Source organism: Colobus angolensis, unplaced genomic scaffold (assembly GCF_000951035.1).
Source record: "Colobus angolensis palliatus isolate OR3802 unplaced genomic scaffold, Cang.pa_1.0 Scaffold313, whole genome shotgun sequence".
In the NCBI taxonomy this organism is placed as follows: Eukaryota; Metazoa; Chordata; class Mammalia; order Primates; family Cercopithecidae; genus Colobus; species Colobus angolensis.
This window is the reverse complement of record NW_012116411.1, coordinates 200629-224032: the sequence shown is the minus strand read 5'-3', so window position 1 is coordinate 224032 and position 23404 is coordinate 200629. Positions and strand designations below refer to the sequence as shown.

General features: G+C 37.5%; 1 protein-coding gene across 1 annotated transcript; it reads left to right on the top strand.

The window, feature by feature from the left end:
- The first annotated feature begins 5109 nt into the window (after nt 1–5109).
- Nucleotides 5110–12828, top strand: LOC105518137 (E3 ubiquitin-protein ligase Topors-like). The gene is made up of 2 exons (XM_011950998.1): nt 5110–5176; nt 10037–12828. Exon 2 carries the CDS (start codon nt 10306–10308, stop codon nt 12472–12474), a length of 2169 nt encoding a protein of 722 aa, XP_011806388.1. The 5' UTR covers nt 5110–5176; nt 10037–10305; the 3' UTR covers nt 12475–12828.
- Nucleotides 12829–23404: the final 10576 nt, after the last annotated feature.

Below are 23404 nucleotides of genomic sequence, written 5' to 3'. Positions count from 1 at the left end.
ATACCACTCTTCTTTCAGTAATTGATAGATCAGTCAGGCAGAAAATCAGTAAGGTTATGGCTGACCTAAGCCACACTATCAATCAACTTGATCTAATTGATATTTATAGATGCTTCATCCAACAACAGCAGATTGTACATGCTTCTCAAGTTCACATGGAACATACAACAAGATAAACCATTCTCTGACCCAGAAAACACAACTTAACAAATTTAAAAGTATAGAGATCAAAGAATGTATGTTCTCAGACCACAGTGCAATTGAACTAGAAATCAATAACAATAAGATAACTGGAAAATCCCCTAATATTTGGAAAATGAGGAATCACAAGGAACGTAGAATGGGAACAAAGCATTCACCCAGGAAGTTGTAATCCCCATTTTCTTTTGTGTGTTGGTAAAGGGGGTACCTTGGTGAGAGAAGTTGTATTCTGTTGTTAGATAAAAATAAGAAAATACCACACTCGGGTTGAAGTTTCATTACTCTCCCTGATAATTAAGTTAGTAAGTATCTTGTATTCTTTTGCAGAAGCTGACTTTGTCCACGAATATGGTTAATCCTTATTATTTGTGGATTCTATATTTATAAATTTATAAATTTGTCCACATACCAGCATTTATTTTTAACCTCCAAATCAATGATTGTGACATTTTCATGGTCATCTATGGACATATGCAGTGTGGCAAAAAATTTGACTCACCAGGGTACATATTTGCAGCTGAAGTAAAACAAGGTGACATTCTGCCTTCTTGTTTCAGCTCTCGTACTGTAAGTAAGTGTCCTGTCCATGATCTACTCATGCAGTGTGACAGATCCCCCACCAGGTCATTTAAAGGCATATGTCTGCTGCCTTATCCCTGAAGGCTGAACAGTGAACCAAGACGATGGTGCCCAGCCAAAAAGCAGGTGTTTCTGAGAACCCAACATCCCAGAGAGTATCTGAGAACCTATCAAGAAAGACAGTCTCCTCACTCAAACACAGGAGGCGAAGAGCCAGAAAATTAGCTTGAAAGCAGTTTAGAGATGGGTGGTGCCACAGATCTCTAGAGCTGTCCTGCCACCATCCAGGAGTGCCCTGTATGTAAGTCCTATTAAACTCATCTACTCACCAAGCTGGACTTATCCAACTCACTCTGTGGTCTCTCAGCAACTTTCAAGTTTGAGGGGAGGAGAGGAAGTTGAGTCCCATGTTTTTCTCACAACAAGTTAGTGCCATGGTTTTTGCATTTTTATGCTTTTTTGTTAAAGATTTGCTCTTTCAAATGGTCCCCAAATATAGTTCTAAAATGTTGTCTGTTTTTCCTAAGTACAAGGGAAATCATACATAATATGCCTTTAGAGAAAACACATGAGTTTGATGAAGTTAGTTCAGGCATGAGTTATAGTGCTGCTGGCTGTGAGTTCAATGTTAATGAATCAACAGCATATATAAAACAGAATTTCTTCAAACAGACACAGCTGAAATGAGGTATATATTGTGCTATTGATGAAAATGTTACCAGAGGCCCAAGGGAACCCAACCCCATATTTCCCCTAGGAGCAGTGGTTCAGTTTGCTTAATTCAGTGTTTGTGATGGCATTATAGAACATAACTGCCATGAATAAGAACCAACTGAAAGTACAGTTGCTGATGCCTACTATGTACTAGACATGGACTTTGTGCTACTTATAGAAAAATTATTGAACAAGTACATATGAGGCCTTCCTATATGCCTGACTTATTCTAAGCAATGGGGACACAGTGGTTATAACCCAAAGACTCTACCCTTCTTTCCTCATGAATCTTACATTCTAGTGAAGGCAGAGAAAAAAATAGACACATAGTTGGTGGTGATAAGTGCTATGAAGGAAACTTCCATATTCTAGTACATAGATTGAGTAAGTAAAATACAGAGAAGTTAACTAAGTTGCCTATGAAAAACAAATACAAATGAAAGATGTCAAAATTCAAGCTTAGATTTCCTGGCTTCAAAGCTCATGCTCTCTCAACTATTTCACACTTGATCATTCCCATGAATTCACACCAGAACTTTGGGGTAGGAGAACTACTCCGGCTCCAGTAGGGAAAACTATCTCAAAACACAATAATTTTATGCTTTAGAATAGTAGTTTTCAACTGGGGGGCAATTCTTTCCTGCCAGGACATTTGACAATCTCTGAAGACATTTTTTGTCATATTGGGGTGGAGGAAGTACTAATGATATGTAGTGGGTAGAGAATAGGGATGGTACTTAACAATCTATTGTACATAGAAAAGAATTATCTGGCCTTAATAGTGCTCAGTGGAGAAACTCTGCTCTAAAGCCACATGACTTTTAAAAAGCCAGAAGAGCCAGACTTCCAAGTTTCTAGCTGAGGACTGAAGTGAAATAATGAAGAATTTGATCTCTTGGCTATCACTGATTAGGTTACTTGTTACACATCATCTTGCCATTGTTATCTTAAGATCTTCCTAAGCCACTGGAAATATCTCACTGTGGATGCCAGTGTATCCCTCTCCCAACAACCCTTTCCCTTCTAAGCTGATTCATAATTTGGGGAAATTAGGAACTGAAGAAGTAAAAATAAGAAAAGGAAAGGAAGAAAGTGGTGGAGGAAAAAAAAAATGAAGAGACAGATTGAAATATAAGCAGCTCAAAGAGAAACTTGGCCAAAAGGTATATCAAAAAATTCTCAACATCACTAATCCTCAAGGAAATGCAAATCAAAACCACAATGAGATATCATCTTACCCTAGTTAGAGTGGCTATTACCAAAAAGTCAAAAAATAACAAATGCTAGTAAGGATGCAGAGAAGAGGGAACTTTCATATACTATTGGTAGGAATGTAAATTAGTACAGCCATTATGGAAATCAGTATGGGGGCTTTCCAAAACCTAAAAATAGAACTACTATGTGATCCAGAAATCCCACTGCTGGATATCCATCCAAAGAAAAGGAAATCAGTATACAGAAAAAGAGGTTTGCACTCCCAAATTTACTGTGGCACTACTCGCAATAGCCAAGATAAGGAATCAACAGATGAATGGATATAGAAAATGTGGTATATGTACACATGGAATATTACCCAGACATAAAAAAAGAATAAAATCCTGTAATTTACAGCAACATGACTGAAACTAGAGATCATTATGTTAAGTGAAATAATCCAGGCACAGAAAGAAAATATCACATGTCCTTAGTCATATGTGGAAGCTAAAATAATTGGTTTCATGAAGACAAAGTAGAGTAATAATTACTAGAGGCTTGGAAGAATGTGGGTGGGGGGTTGGTGAAGAGAGGTTGGTTAATAGTTGCAAACATGCAGTTAGAAGGAATAAATTCTAGGATTTGAATAGCACAGTAGGATAACTACAGTTACAACAATATATTGTATATTTCAAAATAAGTAGATTTGAAATGTTCCCAATGCAAAGAAATAATATTCAAGGTGATGAATATCCTAAATACCCTGATTTGATCATTACAGATAGTATGCATGTATTAAAATATGACAAGTACCCCATAAGTATTAATTATTACTATGTATGAATAAAAAAGAGAAAATTTAATGTCCCTCCCTTATGAATTTTCCTTTTGTTTTTCCCTCTCATTCTCCTTACAGCTCTACCCACTCCTTCTTTCTTCCAACAGATATTTACTGAGTATTTTTTACTGTGCTAGACACTGTCTACAGGGGACTATCTCCTAAGTGCACTTTGTTACTAATTATTGTATTTTACAGAGTATTTTTACCACCTATTATCTTGTTTGAATCTTTTTATTTTCTTTTTTTTTTGAGACGGAGTCTCAGTCTGTTGCCTAGGCTGGACTGCAGTGGTGAGATCTCGGCTCACTGCAGCCTCTGCCTCCTGGGTTCAAGCAATTCCCTGCCTCAGCCTCTCGAATAGCTAGGACTACAGGCGCCCGCCACCACGCGGTACTTTTCTTTTTTAGTAGACATGGGGTTTCACCATCTTGGCCAGGCTGATCTCGAACTCCTGACCTTGTGGTCCACCCACCTCGGTCTCCCAAAGTACTGGGATTGCAGCCGTGAGCCACTTTACCTGGCCTGAACCTTTCTACAAGCTTCATTTCACAGGTAAGTAAGCTGAGGTTCAGGGAGCATAGGGGTATGTGCTGGGGGTACTGCTAGAACAAAAACTCATTTCGGTACTCTTCTTTCCTCTACATACTGCTGACATAGGTACGAAGATACGTGGTTCTATATTGCCTAAAAGTTACAGGGGTAACAGAATTGGTATCAATTTTGGGTTAAAAAAAATCACACAAAACACAATTTTTATAAAAGACGATGCACTGTCTTGGACATTCTCAATGATGCACGCTAAAAGTAACATTAAAATGTCTGTTCTATTGAACTGTTATTAGATGCCAAGCACTAACACAGAGTAGCTCACATAATCCCTCCAAATATCCTGTGAGCTAAATTGGTTTCGTTCTGGATCTGAGAGAGGTTGAATAACCTGGGTAAGCATGACTAAACTTTAAGTGAGCTTATCAGTCATAAAAGCAACAGAAAAGAAAAATGTTCTATTTTAAGTGACCTTCCAATTGTGTTTTTTGTCTTAACTGGTATTTAGCCATGGACAAGTAAAGGGCCTGAAAAAATAATCAACAAATTTGTATCATTTTGAGTCCAAAATGTTGGTACACAAACAACCAAGATGTTGATCAACCCACCTCAAATACATGCTCACAGGTTTATTCATAACTTTCATTTAAAGAGAAAGTGACAATTTTCCTATTAAATAATTTAAATCCAAATATTATTAGGACATCAGCAACTTTTACTTTGGAGAATTCATTCATCAGGAAAAGTGATATTCCACCAAGCACTGTTGCTCTCTTCTGAATCAGACTACTTGTTAGAACATTGGCTCTGATTGGTCTACTGAAACAAAGAGTTCTGGCACCCTCTAAGTCATGGATTTGAATCCCATTTTATTCAGGATTGCATCTTAAAGGCACTTGGGACAGTGCTGGGAAACAAAATATGCCAAGCTTCATGGAAAACTTGGAGCTCTCTCTTTGCCTAGACCATAGCAGAACTTGCCCTGTGTTCTAAATTCTGTCTCTAAGGCAAACAAAACAGGTGTAGGTGATCCACTACAACCAAATTAATCCAGCAAGCTAAGGCTCAAATGACTGCGGATACCTCCAAATCCTCCAGGAGGTAAATTTGCTAAATAATGTAATTTCTGTCATTTTTACTTTCTAGGTGAATGAAGACTTGGTGAAAGCATTACCTCTGGAAAGGATGGCTTGAAACCTCAACAGAAGGGATGGAAGTTAGGCAATCAGCTTGGCTATATTTGCTTAAAAATTAATAATTCACTAAAACTGTTTAACTTGGAGGGATCTAGACACAGGTTATTTTTAATTTGGCAACCTAGTATTAGCAGGAATTGGATTAGCTATCATAAAATTGAACTCGAAGACAGTAGAAATTATAAGATCGGAAAAATAAAAGTTTTGAGAGTAGGATTGCTCTTAATATTTGTGGGGGTTGAGGTAAAAGTACAAATGGAAAACCTCATTATCTGCATCCTGTCCCTTTTATAACTAGCATCATAAGTAGCCTCTTGCACTCCAGTCTCCATTCACAAATTCCATCTACTCACCTCATGTCCACTTCTCTACTCTAGGTTTGTGTATGTTGACCATGTGGTCTGCCCTTGAGGATAGACCTAGAATGAGGTTAGTGCAGGCTGTGGAAGGACTGTTTAGGCAAGAAATTTAGGAGTTCTAGAAAACAGAAGGATCATCTATGGGGAAAAGGGAGTACAGACAGCCTTAGTTTCATCAGCTCCTCCCCTCTGTGAAAGGGCACAGATGGAAGAGGTCCTAAGGTAGTTCCAAATTGAGGAGGCCAGGACAGAGACCCCAGTTGCTAGGGTCAGAGAGTTGTGTTGTGTGGGGCCATAAGCTAACTGCCTTCACATGTGAGAGGCTCTTATAGTTTGGTGGAAGGGATTAGTGTGGCTAGGGAGAAGAATGGGAAATTTGAGCCAGGACACAGTTTGGCCTAGTAATTTGAAATTATATAACAAAAGATCTTAGCTAGCAGCAAGGAAAAACTTTATCCTTAGACCAAGCTGCAGTGAAATGGAATGAACCATGTCTAAGAATACCTAAAGTTGTGAGGCAGAATTGGAACAGAAACCAGGTAACAATCTGCTATGGGTTATATAGATTTCTGCACTAGTTAGATGTGAAGTAGACAAGAGTTTTGTAAAGCTAAACTCCATGGTGACCCCAATAATTTAGTGGAGCTGTATTGGAGAACCATGCATGGGGTGAGGTGGGCAGTGCTGAGGAAGTTGGGAGGTAGAGACAGGACTGAGTTATGTCTAATGTGTTGCACAGTATGATTTTATTACAAGAGTTCTTTGCCTTCAAAAGCCTTGAAAACTACTACACAATATGATCTCTGAAATTCTTTCCAACTCTAGTATTCTACGAGTTAAAAAACTAGAAGTTTTCCAGGCACGGTGGCTCACACCTGTAATCTCAGCACTTAGGCCGAGGCAGGCAGATCACCTGAGGTCAGGAGTTCGAGACCAGCCTGCCCAACATGGTGAAACCCTGTCTCCACTAAAAATACAAAAATTAGCCGGGTGTGATGGCAGGTGCCTATAATCCCAGCTACTCAGGAGGTAGAGGCAGGAGAATCGCTTGAACCTGGGAGGCAGAGGATGCAGTGAGCCAAGATGGTGCCACTGCACTCTAGCCTGGGTGGAAGAGTGAGACTCTGTCTCAAAAAATAAAAATAAAAATAAAAAAAACTAGAAGTAGATTCTATCATGGAAAAATGTCAAAGATAATGAGAAGTCAAACTAAATGAAAAATATTAACTATTAAAAATGTGAGCAATTTTTCAGGCCGGGCACGGTGGCTCAAGCCTGTAATCCCAGCACTTTGGGAGGCCGAGACGGGCGGATCACGAGGTCCCGAGATCGAAACCATCCTGGCTAACACGGTGAAACCCCGTCTCTACTAAAAAATACAAAAAACTAGCCGGGCGACGTGGCGGGCGCCTGTAGTCCCAGCTACTCGGGAGGCTGAGGCAGGAGAATGGCGTAAACCCAAGAGTCGGAGCTTATAGTGAGCTGAGATCCAGCCACTGCACTCCAGCCTGGGCAACAGAGCAAGACTCCGTCAAAAAAAAAAAAAAAAAAAAAAATATGAGCAATTTTTCATCAAACATGCCAGCCCAAAATGCTCAAAATGTGTAGATCAAGATTTCAAGATGTATTTTATGTGATATATGATTTTATTTTTAGCTAGTTTTTTAATTAGGAAAATAATACATGTGAATGGTTTTAAAAATTACATTTTCAGTATAAGTTGGAAACTACATGTAAGCTTTGTTTTCCTATCCTTACATCAAATTCAACTATCTACATCTATATTGGCATCTTTTGTATAGCTGTCCAGAAATTTTCTGTATATATCCAAGCATGTGCTGTGTATCTTTTTTGAATTAAAAATTTAATTAAATATTAGAAAAGATGTGTAACATATGTAAGTTTTAAATAGTAACAATAAAGTAAATGCATAATACCCACCCCCTTGGCTAAGGAATAGAACACATCTACCACCTTTGAAGACCTCTGCATGTCTCTTCTTGATGGCATTTATCTCCCTCTCTAACACCTGGTAAGAAACACTATCTTCATTTCAGAGTTTGTCAGTTTCATTGATTTCTTTACAAGTAGTTTTGCCCCATAAGAATATCCGTTTAAATTTTATATTTATTATTTTAAAATTTACATATGAAATTCTATTTTATTCATTATTTGACTTGCTTATTTTATTTTTATATTGAATTTCATTGATGTTTTCCTCTTTAATTCCACTGTCTGTCCTTTTTACAAGTTTGTATGTGGCCCATTTCTATTATTTTAGTGTTTATTGTAGACATTTTAATATATATATTTAACTATGTCCAAATTTCATACACATCTTAAGCTTCATAATAAAACAAAAACTTTAAAATGTTTTGAGTTGAATTACTCACCTTCCAACTTTTTTTATATTGGAGCTTTATTTTCATTTTAATCCCACAATATAGACATTTATAATGTTGTTTTATACATGTCTTGCTTAGATTGATCCATATGTTTACCATTTTTGTTTACCATTTTGTCTTTCATCTCACCAGTTCCTTCTGTAGTCATTTTTGTACAATTTTCCTTCTGAACTACATCTTTCACATGTTCTTTTAGAAAGGGTTGGTTGGTCTTTAACTTTTTTGGGGTTTAGTTTCTGACAAATGTCTTTCTCTCAAAATTCAAATTTTGACCTAATCCTTGAAAGGCACTTTCATTGGATATATATTTCCAAGATGACAGGTTTGCTTTAATCAGTACTTTGAAGATATAGTCTTTTTTTGTTTGATTTATATAATTACAACTGGGCAGTCACTTCATCTTTGGTGTACAACAGTTTTACTTTGATCTATTTTAGAGGGGGTTTCTTTTTAGTTATTATACTTGGAATTTATCATAATTCTGAAACTGATGATTTACATATTTTACACATTCCAGAAAGTTGTTAGATATGTTTGAATATCACTTTTCCTTCATTTTCTCTATTATTTCCTAAACATCTTAAACAGTCTTACTTAAAAGTTGTCTTTATCTTCCAAATGTCCATCTCTTTCTCTCTCCGTGATGCATTCTATGCATTCTTTCAGATCTCCATCTTAATGTACTAATAAGTCTCTTCATCTATGTCTATTTTGTGTTTATTTTATCCATTCATTTTAAAATTTCAATATTTATATTTTTATTTCTTGAAATGCTATCTGGTTATGTTTCAAATCCCTTTTGTCATATTTTATACACTCTTTTTTTAATAACACTTTCAAAACACCTTTATTTGTTTGAACATACTCAGTGTATAATTTTCGAGTTCCTTTAGAAGCCAAATTTGCTCTCTGTTATTTCTGTGGACTAATGCATATGATGACCGATTTTTTGTTTGTTGGTGATTTTTGACTGTGAACTAATTTATAGGAAATGTGTCATAAGACCTGGGTTTAAGCTGCATTCCTCCAGAGAAAATTTGGGTTTGCCTATACTAGTTGCCTGGGATCAGTATGGAACTCAAAATAAATTATGCTCTTGAGATTTTTAAGAAAACTGATTGTTTGAATTTAGTCTGCAAACACACTGACTTGTTTCTAGTTATAGCTCTTCTAAGATTTCTTGTTGACTCTTTTGTGGGGTGATTTTTTGTTTTTTCAAATTCGCCTTTTTGCGAGACTGTAAACATTTGGATACACAGATTTAGGGAGGGGTTTCCTATTAAATATTTAACTTTCAACAGAATCCATTCTTTGTCTCTGATCATCTGCAGCTATCAGTTCTATCAGAATTAAAGCTCAAGAACACCAGATATGGATAACTAGCGGTATTAGAACTCACTTCCTTTTCTGGATTCCTAATTATCTCTGGTTCTTTAATGTTTGGCAATTTTGCTTATTTCCTCTCAACTCAGCATACACATACATGCACGCACACACACAATCTCACACACACACTCACATATATGTGTGTGTGTATGTATATACATAATTATTATAGCTAGCCTTATTTTGTTATTCCTAATAGAAAAACTTTTCAGGTTTTGAGTTCACAATGCTAACAGAAATTAATGCTTACTGTTTAAGAGTTTATAATAGTCTTTCATACTTCTATATAAGCTTTTTAATTTAAAAATGTATTCAGCAATCTTCTTATATTAACATGTACTTTGCATCATGTTTTGAATAGCTGTATAATATTAAATACTATGAATGAAATATCATTTATTTAACAAGTCCCCTACTGATGGATATTTAAGTTGTTTTCAGTTTCTTGTTGTTACAAAAATAAAGTCAACATATATATATACACACACACACACATATAAGTTCCATATATATATATATGGTTCCAACAGCTAGATTAAATTTATAGAATTAGAATTGCTAAATCAAAGAATATAGTACTTAAACTTTGATGTTTATTTCTAATTTGCTTTTCAGAGTTTGCAACAACTAATCTGAGAGAGAAAAAGAAAATCTATGCCTGTATCCCCATTGCCTTATCTACATTGGGTTTTATGAGCACATTATTATTAATTTGAGGAATAGTTTGTTTAACTTTATTCTCCATTTATTCCATGGAGATAAAATGTATTATGAAAACAGGAATGGAGTGCTTTTAAAAGACATTTTTCATGGCAAGTGAGGAGTTGATTTGAGCCAATCTTTCTCGTATTCGACTGTGAAATATATAATCCAATATAACAGCAATGTCATTAGATCTCTCATCTCACTGTGAGTGTCCTAATTGTTCACAGGGTCCTCAGAATGAGTCTGATTGGAACCCCTGTTCCCATGAGAGTGGCAATGGCTCTTTACATTCAAGATCAAGGAAGAAATCCATGCTTTCTTCTAGCATGCAGTACTTTCCTTCTCAGTGTTGTCCCACCAAGCCAGAGAGTGATAACAAAGAAGACTCAGCAGTTCTTCCCTCAGATGAGGAAAGCTATGTGGGTTCTTCTCAAAACAATCATCCCATTTGGAACCTTGAGGATATCAAAAGGAAAATCAAGCCATTGAGAGAGCGGACTATCCAAGAGTTACTGAGAAAGTTTGGGGATAGTGGGAAGTTCCAGCCAAACTCCATGTCCCTGAGCTACTTTAGAGATCAGGTGGTTATGAAGTTCAGAAGAGCTCTGTATTATTCTGGAATTTGGGTGACGCATGTTCAAGGCTACAAACCTCATAAGCACTTCACGGCTAATTATTTTAAAAGAAACCCTGGTTGCCTACACCGGCTGGTTCCATGGCTGAAACGGGAACTAACAGCTGTTTATGGAAATTATGGCTACACAGTGAAGAACATCCTAACCACCATCCTCCATCACATGACAGAATATGACTTGGACAGTGAGTCCTTCATTCACCTCCTGGAACCTTATCTCTTACAACACACCCACCATTTCCTACATGAGTTTATTAGTTTTGTTCATTCACCTTACAACATGGATACCTATGACCAGCGAGCCATCTATCAGTGCTCTGCTGCTTCACCATATGTAACCAAGAAGCCCCTCGTATCAGCTCTTGTTTCACCTCTGCCAAAGGATCACACTCTACTGATATCTCAACATAATACAAAGCAATCTAAAAACACCCAGGGTCAATGGGATAAAGAGGACAGGCCCCTGTCAGGCTTGAAACAGTTTCCAAATGGTAACTTTTCCTTGAAGAAATCTGAAATCCCACCAGTCTATGATGAAACAGTAAGCAAAATCTATGGTGGACTCAAAGACAAAGCAGAATCAAGCGACCACAAAAGCACCATTTCTATGAATAATATACTCCAGAAGTGGGCTGCTCCAAGGGAAAGGTGCCCAGGCTTACTGAATTGCAAAAAAAAAGTTCAAGAGAAAAAGACAGAAGGGATAAAGTTGTTTCCTGATCATGTCCACGATCTGGGAAAGAGTGACACAACCACACACACCTTCCGTACCCTCGCAATTTCTAATCAGGTTCATCCACAGAAATATAGTTTAAGAGAAAGAAAGGGTTTGAGCCTTGGCCAGAAGATAAACTTTCAGAAAAAAGAAGAAGAAAATAACAAATACTCAGATCCTTCACCAAAGACCTTTCAAAGACTGTCCAGAGAAAGATCCTTGAAAAGTTGCAAATCCAGAGAGAGAGACCCCTCTTGGAGTTGCATTTCAGAAAATGCCTTTTCTCCTGAGAGAGATGGCAGGAAACTGAGTTCTTTCAGAAAAAAGAGGATGAAGTGTAGACAACTCTCCCAATCTGTAGAAATTGGTTCACACTCCAGGAGAAGAATCCAAAGACGATCAAGGTCCAGTACTCACAGATCCAAATCCTGGTGTGTTGGATCTAGAAAGAGATCTGCAAGCAGAGAATCGAGTAATCTCTCTCTGAGAGGAAGTCACAGAAGTGAACACTTCACCCAGAATATATGCTGTGAGCCCTCAAAAGAAAAGCATGCACACGGCAATGAATCAAACTATGGGAGGCCATCTTCAACCACAGTCCAATACGTGAAGCTTTCTTCAACTGCTGGGAAGAGACCCAAGTGTCCTTCTAAAAGTGAAGGTGCTTCCCAAGCAGGAAGACACTGTAACAGTGCCACATGCCTACATCTCCAGGAACACAGATCCCCAAGTAAACAGGAGATAAAGCAAGAAACTACATTTCCTAGAGCTGGAAGAACCAGAGCAGCTAGGCACAGAAAAACCAAATGCCATTATTCAGACATACACATCACAGAGGATGTCAGTGATGAACTGGTCAATCTGGATGATATAAGACAAATGAGTGGTCTGAGTGTTCACACTCCTGCAGGAGGCAAATCCACAAAACAGCATTTGAATCTTCAGAATATTCACTGGGTCAAGGAAGAATACAAAAGAAACATACTATCAGAAACATAGGTGCAAATTGTTTTAAGAGGTAAATCAGTCTACTAAACTAGCCACCAAGCTAGTTATTCATACTTTCAAAGGGTATGAATATAATCTAAAAACATTATTGAAAAGATTTATCCATCACTTTATAACTGAAAGTAAAAGCCTGGTTATTAAATTCAAAGTTGACTTTGGAGACAAATGCAAATCATTAAATTGGTCATATATGTAAATATTTCTCCCAACATTTTTTCTTATGAAATCAATTATTAAAATATTTGACTTATTTTTTTGCTTCTAGATTTAACTGTAAAGATTGACTGTTCAAAGTTCCAAACACCCTGAAGATTATACTAAAAATAAAAGTATGTTTCCTAACACAAGTTATTCTTAAGTATGTTACTAAACACATGTGTTATTGTATTAGTTTGTTCTCACACTGCTATAAAGAACTGCCTGAGACTGGATAATTTATCAAAGAAAGAGGTTTAATTGATTCACAATTCAGCATGCCTGGAGAGGCCTCAAGAAGCTTACAATCATGGCGGAAGGGGAAGCGAAAACATCTTTCTTCACATGGCAGCAGGAGAGAGAAGTGCAGAGCAAAGGTGGGGAATGCCCCTTATAAAACCATCAGATCTCATGAGAACTCATTATCATGAGAACAGCATGGGGACACTGCCACCATAATCTATTTACCTCCCACAAAGTCTCTCCCTCAACATGTGGGAATTACAATTTGGATTACAATTCAAGATAAAATTTGGATGGCGACAGAGCCAAACAATATCAGTTATTTAAAAAATAATAATATCTATTGAGGTCTATTAGGTTTTAGACCTAATGCATTTTTAGTCCCTGGAAAATAAAGGCAGGGTCACTGTCTTAAGGTATAGGCATTGCCTTAAAGTATTTCACAGCCTAGTTACCAAAACAGATGTAAATAAATATGTAAAAATGAGCATCTGTGGAATTTTTGGCACACTTTTTACTATCACCCTTTCTCGAAAACTGTACCTCCACATGCCCTGACATCCAGATGTCTTCATTAGATACTATTTTTTTTTCTTTTAGATAACTCTGATTCTCCATCTATAGTACCATGGCTCAATGATGACGGCTACTTAAACCAAGCTAATCAGTATTTTGCCCCTCTGGCCGCACAATATAGTATTTCCCTGGTATTTGTCAAAATAGTTCTGAACAAAAGGGTCATTCTTTTTCCCTGTTAGCACATGGTGAGAAATTTAAAGTTTAGATATTAAGTTGGTGCAAAAGTAATTGCAGTTTTTGCCATTAAAAGTAATGACAAAAATTACTTTTGCACCAACCTAATACTATCAAGAGCTGTATTTCTCAGTATGAGAAAGTCAGTTTGAGGTAAGACAGGAGAAAGCTAACAGAGTAAAGTGAGACAAGTCAGGTGAAGAGAGTCTTGGAAGTAGGACCTGGATCTTCTAGAACCCAAGCTGTCATTCTATCTTTTATGTGGCTGTATTATTTTAACCCTCCCTAAGTATTGTGTCAGTACATTTCCTGTATGCCTCCTTTATTAAATCAGGATTTTTATTCACTTTCAATCAAGCAAGGCACTGGGAATTGGCACAATGGAGTCTGTTAGAGAATGAACAGGGAGCAATAATTGTCTTGGGGACGTTTCTGAAGACTTTTTGGAAGTCATATATGGGTATGGTCCCAAAAGGTGAGTAGGAGTTTACCAGGTGAATTTATTGGCAAGGGCTGTCAAGAAAAAGGAGAGACCTGAAGAAAAGGAAGAAAAATGAAATTGTCTAGAACCCCACTTCTAGTGTAGCTGGAAAATCCTGAGAGATACGCTGAGAAGGGAAGCTGATGCCAAGTTGTAAACAGGCATGAAACCAGGCTGAGTCCACAGCAGTCACAGAGTACCTAAAGTTAGCACAGGACTCAAAATTCAAATTTGTGATATTTAAACAGAATTTTATTTACTTTCTTAACCCTTTTGAAAAAGAATAAAGACATGTTTCTAAAGAAATCTTAGAAAACCCACATAACAGAAATATAGGTGTTCCAGTAAATTTAGTTGTAAACATTGCCATATTTCCCCTTTTTTTGTATGTAACCTCTTATCAAGTTAGGTGAGTTTTCTACTATCAACCAGTAGCTAAACCTTTCATGGTAGAGATTCATGGAAATATATGCAAAGTCCTGAAATTAGAAACATGAAATCAATTTATAGTAGTTCAGAACACCACAGTCTAGCAGCAGCTTTATAAAAAAGAAAGTAAAACTGTTATTGTAGTCAAAAGTATACTTATGAGCTAGTAATGCTAGGCTGCATTCAAAGACGTAGAGAATTTCTCTTGGTAAAGAAAAGCAAAGTAGACATATCAATGTCTTCAAATACACAAATGATTGTTTTAAAGGAAAGTGTATTTTTGTAAATAATTTGGAGAGCAAATCTGGCTTCTTTTAAGGGTAAAGTTTCAGGAAGGTGATTCCTGTTTAATCAAAGAAAGCCTTTCCTATTAGATTAGTCATATGGTTCCTTTAAGAGTGGGGAAAGAGGCCAATGAAGAAAAGGAATTCTCATCCTTAGAAGTGTTCATGCTTGGCTGGATTCCATAATGTGAAAAATTTGACTGGATGTTTTCTAAATTTCAATCTATCTCAAAGATGTCAAGACTCATTAAAGAGTCAAATAAATTTTCTAATCAATCAAAAATGTCATACCATTAAATATAGAAACAGTATTTCATGGATGGGAATATATATTTAATGAAAACACCATGACAATAACAAATATTGAAAGTTTACTATTTGTGATATATACACACACACATACAAATTCTATGAGGCAGTACTTTAATCCACATTTTATCAATGAGGAAAGCTAGTAAATGTTGTAGTTTGAACTCAAACCTAGACGGCCCCAACTCGAGTAAATGATCTTAAACCACAACCTGGTACTACCTACTTTTTAGATGTTGCTGCCACTTTTATTTATCATCTTTCACATCCTCTGGTGAACACATTCACAAACACTGTGTCATTTTACTATCACAAAAAGTGAGTAAGGTTGGATTAATTACGCTCATCTTGTCAACAAGGAAAATGAGTTTCAAAGAGATTATATCATAACAAGCAACAGAGCTGAGAGTAAAACTGTAGTTCTAACTGCCCATGCTTTGCCTTTTTATAGCTTATTCTGGTTGACTGAATTTTTCAAATCTAACTCAGAAATACTTATAACCCTTAAACACCTAGTCTTCTCTGCTACTGAGAGCACTTTTTCATTCTAAATCCAGAATACTAACATAATCATACAGGATGAGGTGCCAAAGGGTCACTTCTATTTATTTATAAGGATAAAAACCAATTCCTCTTTCCTAAGTTCACCCTGAATTGTCCTTTTGATGCCAATGGGGTTCATCTCAGCCAGCTGGGAGTAGGCAGGTGACTGATTTTCAATACATATGGCTCAGTTCACACAATATCTTCTACGGCATGTGAGTCAGCTGAAACCTTGGAGGTCCAGGGCCAGTTTTTATCTCTGTCCTTAACTCCCTAGTGCTCTTTGGAGTGATACTACTTGAGGTATATTTTATCTGTCTAATAAAAAGCAGATAAGGAGAAATGAGGTGTCTGAATATACTTGAAAGTCATTGTCAGGAGTGAATATAAAAATGAATGAATTATTAATACTTATAGCTTTCCATTGTGCATCTTTTAACTAATGAGAATTTATCAATCCCCATAGATACATCTTAGAAAGGGCTTTCCACCTGTGCACAGTGGAACACTTACAGTATCCTCTTAACTTCTTTCCCTGAGTCTGGGCTCTCTTTCTCCAGGTAATCATCCACACTGCTACTGTCATTTTTTTTTTTTTTTTTTTTTTTTTTGACACGGAGTCGCCCAGGCTGGAGTGCAGTGGTGCCATCTCGGCTCACTGCAAGCTCCGCCTCCCGGGTTCACACCATTCTTCTGCCTCAGCCTCCCAAGTAGCTGGGACTATAGGCGCCTGCCACCATGCCCGCTAATTTTTGTATTTTTAGTAGAGACGGAGTTTCACCATGTTAGCCAGGATGGTCTCGATCTCCTGACCTCGTGATCCGCCCGCCTCGGCCTCCCAAAGTGCTGGGATTACAGGCGTGAGCCACTGCACCCGGACCTGTCATTCTAATATTACACATTTATTCATGTAATTTGCCTGCCTAAAATTCTTCATTGGTTCCTGTTGCACAGAGAATCCTTTAGCTTCTATCCATTCCTCCACCCATTTGTCCTGGTAGACTAACACACAAGCACAGACATACATACATATACATCATGCACAGGAACACACCGTTATCTGCACACATCATCTCTTACCAATAAAATAGATTATAACTTCCTTGTCTTAGGCAAAATGCGTCTCCATCACAACACTTACTCCAGTGTCTTCCATGTTGTTGTTCCATAAACATATTTTCTCTAATGGTTTGGTATTGTTGAACTGTATGATATAGGATAAGCTAACTTCTCTGCAATTCAGTTATCACCTCAGTTAAATGTAATTGGTTCAGTCCCTTTTTGAACCACTGATCTGATGTTGTGTAAAACAATGCTACCGCCTTGTATCTGAGCCTTCCTCCCCCTTCTCGGTGCCAGTGGCTTTGATTGGGCTCATCTTTCATGCTCATCTGGACTTCTTTGTCTCATTGAGGTCTATAGTGGATTTTAAGTGGTTTATTGGACTGTAATACAATCTGGACTTGGAAACACTCTGCTAGAGGATCTCTAGATTTCTTTCCATTTTGAATATGCTATAAATCTTCGATTTTTGATTTAATTAAGTTATTCACATCAAAGTGACTATTGAGCAGCTGAAAGTATTTTACAACTAAGGACTGATGAGAAATTTTGTCACGTTATTAAGCGCTCCAATGTAAAACTTTAGAACATTGTATGGAAATGCTGTCACGTGCAGTTTTGTCTCATTATTTATTAATGTAAATTAGAAAGTATCTGAACACAGCTTCAAGAGTTTCAGTAATATTCAAAGTATAAAGCTGAATAGTGGGTTGACAAGTATATTTTAATATTAGGCTTCATAACAAACAAATATGTTATAAATATTATTTTGTATATTACATAAAACATATTTTGAGATATGAGGATTGTGCATATATACTTATTGTCTATATATACTTATAACTCAGAAGAATAGGTGCATAAATGCAAGGCAGTGATAATCACTCCTCTGCTTAACCCTTCAATACTTTCCCAGTCTCTACTACAGCAGATTCTTTGCTTTTTTTCTTTTTAATTAAAATTCAACAATACCAGTAGCAAGTCAGTTTCTGAATCAGGTCAGGCCATTGCCCATCTTCATGCTAACTTCTTAGCTTCCAAAGTCTTTGCTCCTCTGTTGTTTAGAGAACACTTGCTATAATCCATTTAAGGGACAGAATCTTTTTGAAGTTTTACTTTATATTTTCCCAACTGTCAAGCTGTTAGAAGTGAACAATCACTTTCTTTCTGCCCTCAAACTTCTCTTTCCTTCTCTTCTCTCCTCTCCTCTCCTCTCCCCTCCCCTCCTCCCCTCCCCTCCTCTCCTCTCCTCTCTTCCTCCCCTCCTCTCCCCTCCCCTCCCCTCCCCTTTTTTCTTTTGTTTTCTTTCTTAATTGAGACAGGGTCTCATTCTGTCATCTAGGCTGCAGCGCAGTGATGTGAGCATGGATCACTGCAGCCTCAACCTCCTCCTGTCTCAGCCTCCCAAGTAGCTGGAACTACAGGAATGTGCCACCACACCTGGCTAATTTTTGTGTTTTTTGTAAAAATGGGGCTTCGCCATGTTGCCAGGCTAGTCTTGAACTCCTGGGCTCAAATAATTTGCCTGCCTCGGCTTCCCAAAGTTTTAGGATTTCAGACATGAGCCACCGCGCCCAGCCTGCACCCTCAAACTTCTATTGTAAAACCAAAAATACTTATTTTGCTATTTTTAGCTTGCATGTCTGAGTTCACTCTCCCTATATCCTTCCCTTAAGAATGAGAATTTCTTCAAGGAAAGGACCAGCCTAGCACATAGTAAGTGCTTAGTTAATGCTGACTGGAAAAAATTGATGATGAAGGATACAGAACAAAATTTTAGATACGAATTGAATAGGATCAGTGGTTGTAGGAGGCATCATGAGGAAACAGTGACTCAAAAAGGACCCTTGCCATGAAATCCATCATGATCCATTTCAATCACTCTTTTGTATTTGAACCTGAAAGTCAATCAACTGTGCCCAGGCAAAGTAAAGCCCAAGGAGATTCCAAAGGATGCCCATAGATAGATAATCACTTACATGTTAACATGAAAGTCTTCATGTACTATATCAAAAGACACTTGCTACTTGATGGAAATTCAGAATCATGGGCCCCAACCCAAACCAAAAATTAAATTTTAATATTATCCCCTGGTGTTTTATATGCAGAATATTTTGAGAATCACTTCTTTAAAATAGCAGTTTTAGAGGTGAATGCTAGCCATAAATTATTATTTGACCAAAATTTTTAAATAAGTTTGTTATCAAGGAGTAGCCGACAGTGGTGACTATAATAAATAAGATTTCAGGTCAAACAAAAATTTGAGGTTGACAGTAGTGTAAATAGAATATAATTAATGAATTTAAATAGTCATTCCTTATTTATTACTACTTGAATGAGTTTATTTTTAGAAAAAATACACGAACACTATATAAATTTTACATTGTATGTGTAAAAATGGATGGATATTCCATACATGAAACACACATGAATGCATATACCAAGGCAGAAATGCATTGGTAGAGTATGTTTACGAAGTCCATTAAGATTTTGTAAAGCATTTAGGGAAGCAGAATAGTATAGTGGCTAAAAGCGTGGACTCCAGCGATAGACTACCTGGAGTTAAATCCTTACTCTGTGCTAATAATTGGTCAACTTTTGGAACCTCCATTGCTCAATTTCCTCATCTATAGAATGGAGATAACAATAGTATCTGACCCAAAGGGTAGTTATGAGGGTTCAATAAAATGTAAAATTCTTAAAACATTGCCTGGCACATAGTGGTAGATACATACATTTATATGTGGGGCAGTGAGCAGGGGAGAGGAGAGAGAGTGAGAAAGAGCATAAACAAGCTATTATTACTATTGTCATTATTAAAGGTTTATCATATGAGAAAACACAAGTTGGTCTGAACACAAGAATTAGCGCACTACAAATTAAGTGTATTAATTGAGTGTATTAATCAGAATTCTCCAGATAAGAAAAGCCAGTAGGATATACATGGATATATATGAGGGAATTTATTATGGGAATTAACTCATAGAATTTTGAAGGCTGAACAAGTCCCACGTTATGCCATTTGCAAATGGGAAACCCAGGAAAGTCAGCGGAATAATTCAGTCTAATTTCAAAGGCCTGAGAACCAGAGGAGATGATGGTATAACTCCCTGTCCTAAGCCAAAAGCCTGAGAATCAGGGAGTGGGTGCTGGTGCAAGTCTCAGAGTCCAATGGCCCAAGAACCAGGACATCCCATGGCCAAGGGCAAGGAATGATGGATGTCCCAGGTCAAGGAGGGGAGGGAATTTTCCCTTTCTCTGCCTTTTTGTTGTGTTCCAGCCTCAACAGATTGGATGATGCCTGCTCACATTGGTGAGGTCGATCTTCTTTACTCAGTCTATCAAGTCAAATGTTAATCTCTTCTTTTGGAAACACCACCCTCACCCTCCCACCGCAGACACACCCAGAAATCAGCCATCTGGGTACCCCTTAGACCATTCAAGGTGACACTAAAGTCTACCATCACAAAGAGTCAGAGAAAAGAGGAGGGCAAATGGAAAATTGTGAAGTAACGAGCATGATTGGAGCTCAGAGCATGAACAATCAGGAAATGAAAAACATTCAGGAGAGTCAGGCCACCTTCAAGGGCACAGATGCAGAGAAGAAGAGACCAGCAACTATGAACCTATACAATGTGCAAGGAACAGTGACATCAGCCTTTAAATATATTAGCTGGTTGACTCTTCAACTCACTGATGAGATCTGTATTGTTTACTTCATATCACAAATGTGAAAACTCAGATGCATAGAAGCTAAATAAAATATTTGAGATACCAAAACAGTGGGCTGGGCAAAGTGGCTCACACCTGTAATTCTAGGACTTTGGGAGGCCAAGGTGGATGGATCGCTTGAGCCCAGGAGTTCAAGACTAGCCTGGGCAACATGGGGAAACCCCATCTCTACAAAAAATTCAAAAATTAGTTGGGTGTGACTACACACGCTTGTAAGTCCCAGCTACTATCGAGGCTGAGAGGCTGAGGTGGGAGGAGGATTGCTTGAGCTTGGGCAGTCAGGCCTGCAGTAAGCCATGAGCATGCCACTGCACTCCAGCCTGGGTGACAAAGCAAGTTTGACCCCCAACCCCCAAAAAATGCAAGGTGACAGAGCTTGACTTAAACACAGGACTGGTTCGATTTTACAATCCTATACCTCACACTTACCTAAGTAAATCCTTTTTTTTTTTTTAATTAGCCAGTGGGTAATGGGTTAATCCTTTCCAACATGACTAACCACTTTTAAAGAAATGAAGGTGATGAAGATGAGAAGGAAGATCATTGTGATAATGGTGAGCAACACTGGTGTAGTGCTTACTGTGTGCCCAGCACTATTCTGAATATATTGCTTGTGTTACCTTTTTAAATCCTACCAAAAACTCTATGAGGTGGGTATATTATTATTATCATAATTCCTATTTTATAGATAAAAATATCAAGGCACAGAGGACTTAAGAAAGGTACCCTAGGTAACATGGGTAATAATGGAGGAAGAAAGGAAGAGGAAGAAACCAGCAATTAATGAACATATACAATGTGCAAGGAACAGTGGCATCAACCTTTAAATATATTAGCTGGTTTAATCTCCTGGGCTCTGACGCCAAGCAGTATAGAGCCAGTTTACTGTTTCCTTGTAAAACAACAACAACAACAACAACAAAATGTTGCTGTTGGTGGAGAGGCAATGAATTCATGTTTTTCAGAATCTTTTGTGTATTAGAGCACAAGGCCCCATATTTAATTCTAATCACTAAAAAGTGAAGTGAGAAGAAATTTTGATATGAGACTTTAGACAATTGGGAAACAAAATGGGCTATATAAATGGGAGAAATAGAAGGCCCTGAAAATATCCATGTTTCAGTTGAATTTGAATTAACAAAAAATGAAACTCTTAACCAGGAATCAGCAAAATGGTTATGTAAGGGGCCAGATAATAAATATTTTAAGCTTTGGGAAAATATACTGTCTGTCACAACTTGCCACCTCTGCTGTTGTAGCATGAAAATGGCCAGAGATGATACATAACTGAAAGGGTTTGGCTTAATACTAATAAAACTTTATTTACAAAACTGGTAGTGGGCCAGATTTGGCCCAAAGCCCATAGTTCTCAGACCCCTATTCCTAATCTTCAGATAATCAAAAGAACACAACGCTTTTCTTTTACGGTTACCAGGCAGTACGATTCATGAGAAAGGAAATATGGTGTTATTTAGGATTCAGTTTCTTAAAAGTTGAAATCACAGTGATGAAACCTGAAGAGTTGCTGAAATATGTAAGAGCAGAGGTACAAAGGGTTGACTCTGCCAGTAATCTATTTTAGAAAGGCAAAATATTTTAAGGGATGTGGATGCTTTGCTTTATGTCCCAAGTTACAGGTAAAGCCTGAGTCATTCCACCAGCAATAAACCCTGGAGAGAATCTTAAAATTATGAAAATAAGGTAAAGGTTATTTTCTTCAAAAATAGCTTCTAAAGTGAGGTGTCAGATTGAGATCACAAATTGTGTTCCTCACTTTTTTCTTCTCTGCTTCTCATCCTATCACCAGGGATGTATACTACCTCCAAGATGAAGAATTATGGTCATTCTGTCTTGAAAGATATATTGCATCCACATGTGGGCCAAGTGATTTAATCTTGATTAGTGCTGTCTGAAGGCTTGTCAGATGGGTTAGCAATTGGTCATGTATTTCACGGCAATGCTATTAAATCTACTGGGAATTAACATGTTAAATCCATAATCATGCTTTATTGCCTGTATAATCCTGGGTTAACTGAGAAAGAAGTTGATTCATTTTTCACATGTTCACCAAAGTGAAGTCATATTTTTCCTTTAACTAGTAATTAACCTTTATGGCTTTATTAACTGCTTTATTAAATTTAAATGAAATGTTTATTGGAAAGAGTTCATGGGAAGTGTAAACCACAATGACATTGTGGCCCTGGTGATGTCCTGTTTCTTGGAATTTCTCTATTAAAAATGTTCATATTACAGGTAGCCCATTTTTTATCACAAGGTGCTAGTGCTTGTAACTTAATAGGCAGTGTCATATAACAAAAACAGCAATGGCTTTGGAGTCAGACAGACCTGGATTCAAATTCATATCTAATCCCTTACAAGCTGTGTGACCTTAGGCAAGTTACCCAATATCTCTGAGCCTCAGTTTCCTTACATGTAACTTAGGATTACTAATAGCTAATTCAGACCAGTGGTAATAAAAGAGGTGAATGAATTAGTAGGGAAGATTAGAGAGGTAGTTAATTTACAAGAGGTAATTTTTATCAGTCTGTTTTTGGTTGGAACAAGATTTTTGTATGGTGCTCATATAGAAGAGAGAGAAAACTGGAGGCCAAAGAATAGTGTCTGTTTCTAAATTCTCCCCAACTTTCCTCAGCCCCATGGCCTAGACATGAACCCTACACAGAGACAATCTGTGATACAGACTGCTAATGTATTTTATTAGAAGTCTCCAGAACTGCCACGAGTCTAAAAAGTCCCCTTGTACAAGTGAAACAAAGGTGCCCTTTGGGGCAGAGATAACCCTGTGGACACATGGCTTGACAAGCAGATGAGGTTTTGCGTAAAGATGATGGGCTGAGGCTCATAGCTTGGTAAGCAGAGCATGGGTTTG

Coding starts and splice junctions, on each gene's coding strand:
- LOC105518137 (XM_011950998.1), top strand. CDS start 10,306: ATGTCATTAGATCTCTCATCTCACTGTGAGTGTCCTAATTGTTCACAG.